The sequence below is a fragment of the Aplysia californica genome, unplaced genomic scaffold (genome assembly GCF_000002075.1).
Source record: "Aplysia californica isolate F4 #8 unplaced genomic scaffold, AplCal3.0 scaffold00688, whole genome shotgun sequence".
Classification (NCBI taxonomy): domain Eukaryota; kingdom Metazoa; phylum Mollusca; class Gastropoda; order Aplysiida; family Aplysiidae; genus Aplysia; species Aplysia californica.
In genome coordinates, this window is record NW_004797958.1 from 354,713 (window position 1) to 356,171 (window position 1,459).

Below are 1,459 nucleotides of genomic sequence, written 5' to 3' on the forward strand. Positions count from 1 at the left end.
TTATTATTATTATAATTATTTGGTGTTCGTCTTACATAAGAAAACTACTGAAAACAAGACGCAACAACCCATGCTAAAACATCTCAACTAAGATGTAAACGAACGAGTTATAAGCAATCGGGCAAACCAATTTTTTTTTATTTGTTGATTTTTAAATACAGCATGGTACTGGGTATCAAGGGTATAGGCCAAAAATAGAGAGATATCATCAACCATAAAAAGTGACACTACCTCAATTGTTTCATTTCCGTGGAAGCGGTCGCCATCTTCGTAAAAATCTGGAAACATTGTGATATCGTAGTGGAGGGGAAGTACGTCTCGCAACATACGTAACGACAGCCAGGGTTTTTCTTGAATTTCCTGTGGGGAAAAACAAGCTCAGAGACCTCACTGTCATGATATTATCATCACTTTTTTAGTTTTAGTATGAGTTTTACGGCACTTGCAACACAATAAAGTCTTATAAGTGCCGAAGAATAGATGTGTTACAAGAGTGTAACATACACAACAAAGAAAGAGGAGAGACAAGGACGATAGATGTTTGATAGGAAAGAAGGAGCAAACCACACCAGAGCACCTGTCAACCACCCACATATCATCATTAAGTTTTACTTCTTTATTCTAAGCGAAAACATGAACATCACAATATACTTGCTCTCACAGCCACCTGTATAAGAAAATCACCTGTACAAACAGCCACTTCACAATTCCTCCCTTGCATATTAAAAAAAAACAACAACAACAAAATAATGAAACTGTCATGGCAAAACATCAAGAGGCTAGCCAAGGATAGGGAAAGGTGGAAAGTGTTTGTTCACGGCCTATACCCTGATCCAGGGTGAGAAAGGCAATGATGATGATGATGATGATGATGATGATGATGATGATGATGATGATGATGATGATGATGATGATGAGGATGAGGATGATGATGATGATGATGAATGAAACAGTGGAATTTTTTTTTGCTACTCTCTCTTCCTCTTCCTCGAAGCTCTCAGTTTTCCACACCCTCATCTTGTGTATCAGAGCTCCACAGTCCTATCCTTGCAGATTTCAATTCCATGAAATGCTAACAAAGACTTTACATTGCTTTCTGAAATAGTGGCTCATGTATTGATTTGCATAAACTTTATGCCCACAAGTCTAAATCATCATATGTGGCATTTTCAATACAAACTGAATATCCCACAAAAAAGTGCTCTGGTTTAGGTAAAAAAGAGAAATACATTTACACAATAATAATGACCATTTTGAGAAATGAAAAAAACAAACCTACAAACAAACAAACAAGATAGACACAGATAAATAAAACACAGGAATGGTTAAGTAGTAGATTAGTAGATCCTAGCAGTGGCATCTTCCAACCATTGCACCCGTTGGACTTGACTAAATATTTTAAGCTCTCATTAACGCAATTTAGATCATTTATGAGGCTGGCTTCTGGTACTCACCCCCC

The 1,459-nt window shown here is 37.0% G+C and overlaps 1 protein-coding gene across 1 annotated transcript in view; it reads right to left on the reverse strand.

Annotated features, from left to right (window-relative positions):
- Positions 1 to 360, reverse strand: part of LOC101855446 (glutamyl aminopeptidase) — a gene marked incomplete at its 5' end in the record, with an annotated part of 25,988 nt that extends 25,628 nt beyond the window's left edge. Inside the window, 1 exon segment of the mRNA XM_013088122.2 lies at positions 232 to 360. Within this exon segment, the coding sequence (XP_012943576.1) occupies positions 232 to 360 (129 nt within the window).
- Positions 361 to 1,459: the final 1,099 nt, after the last annotated feature.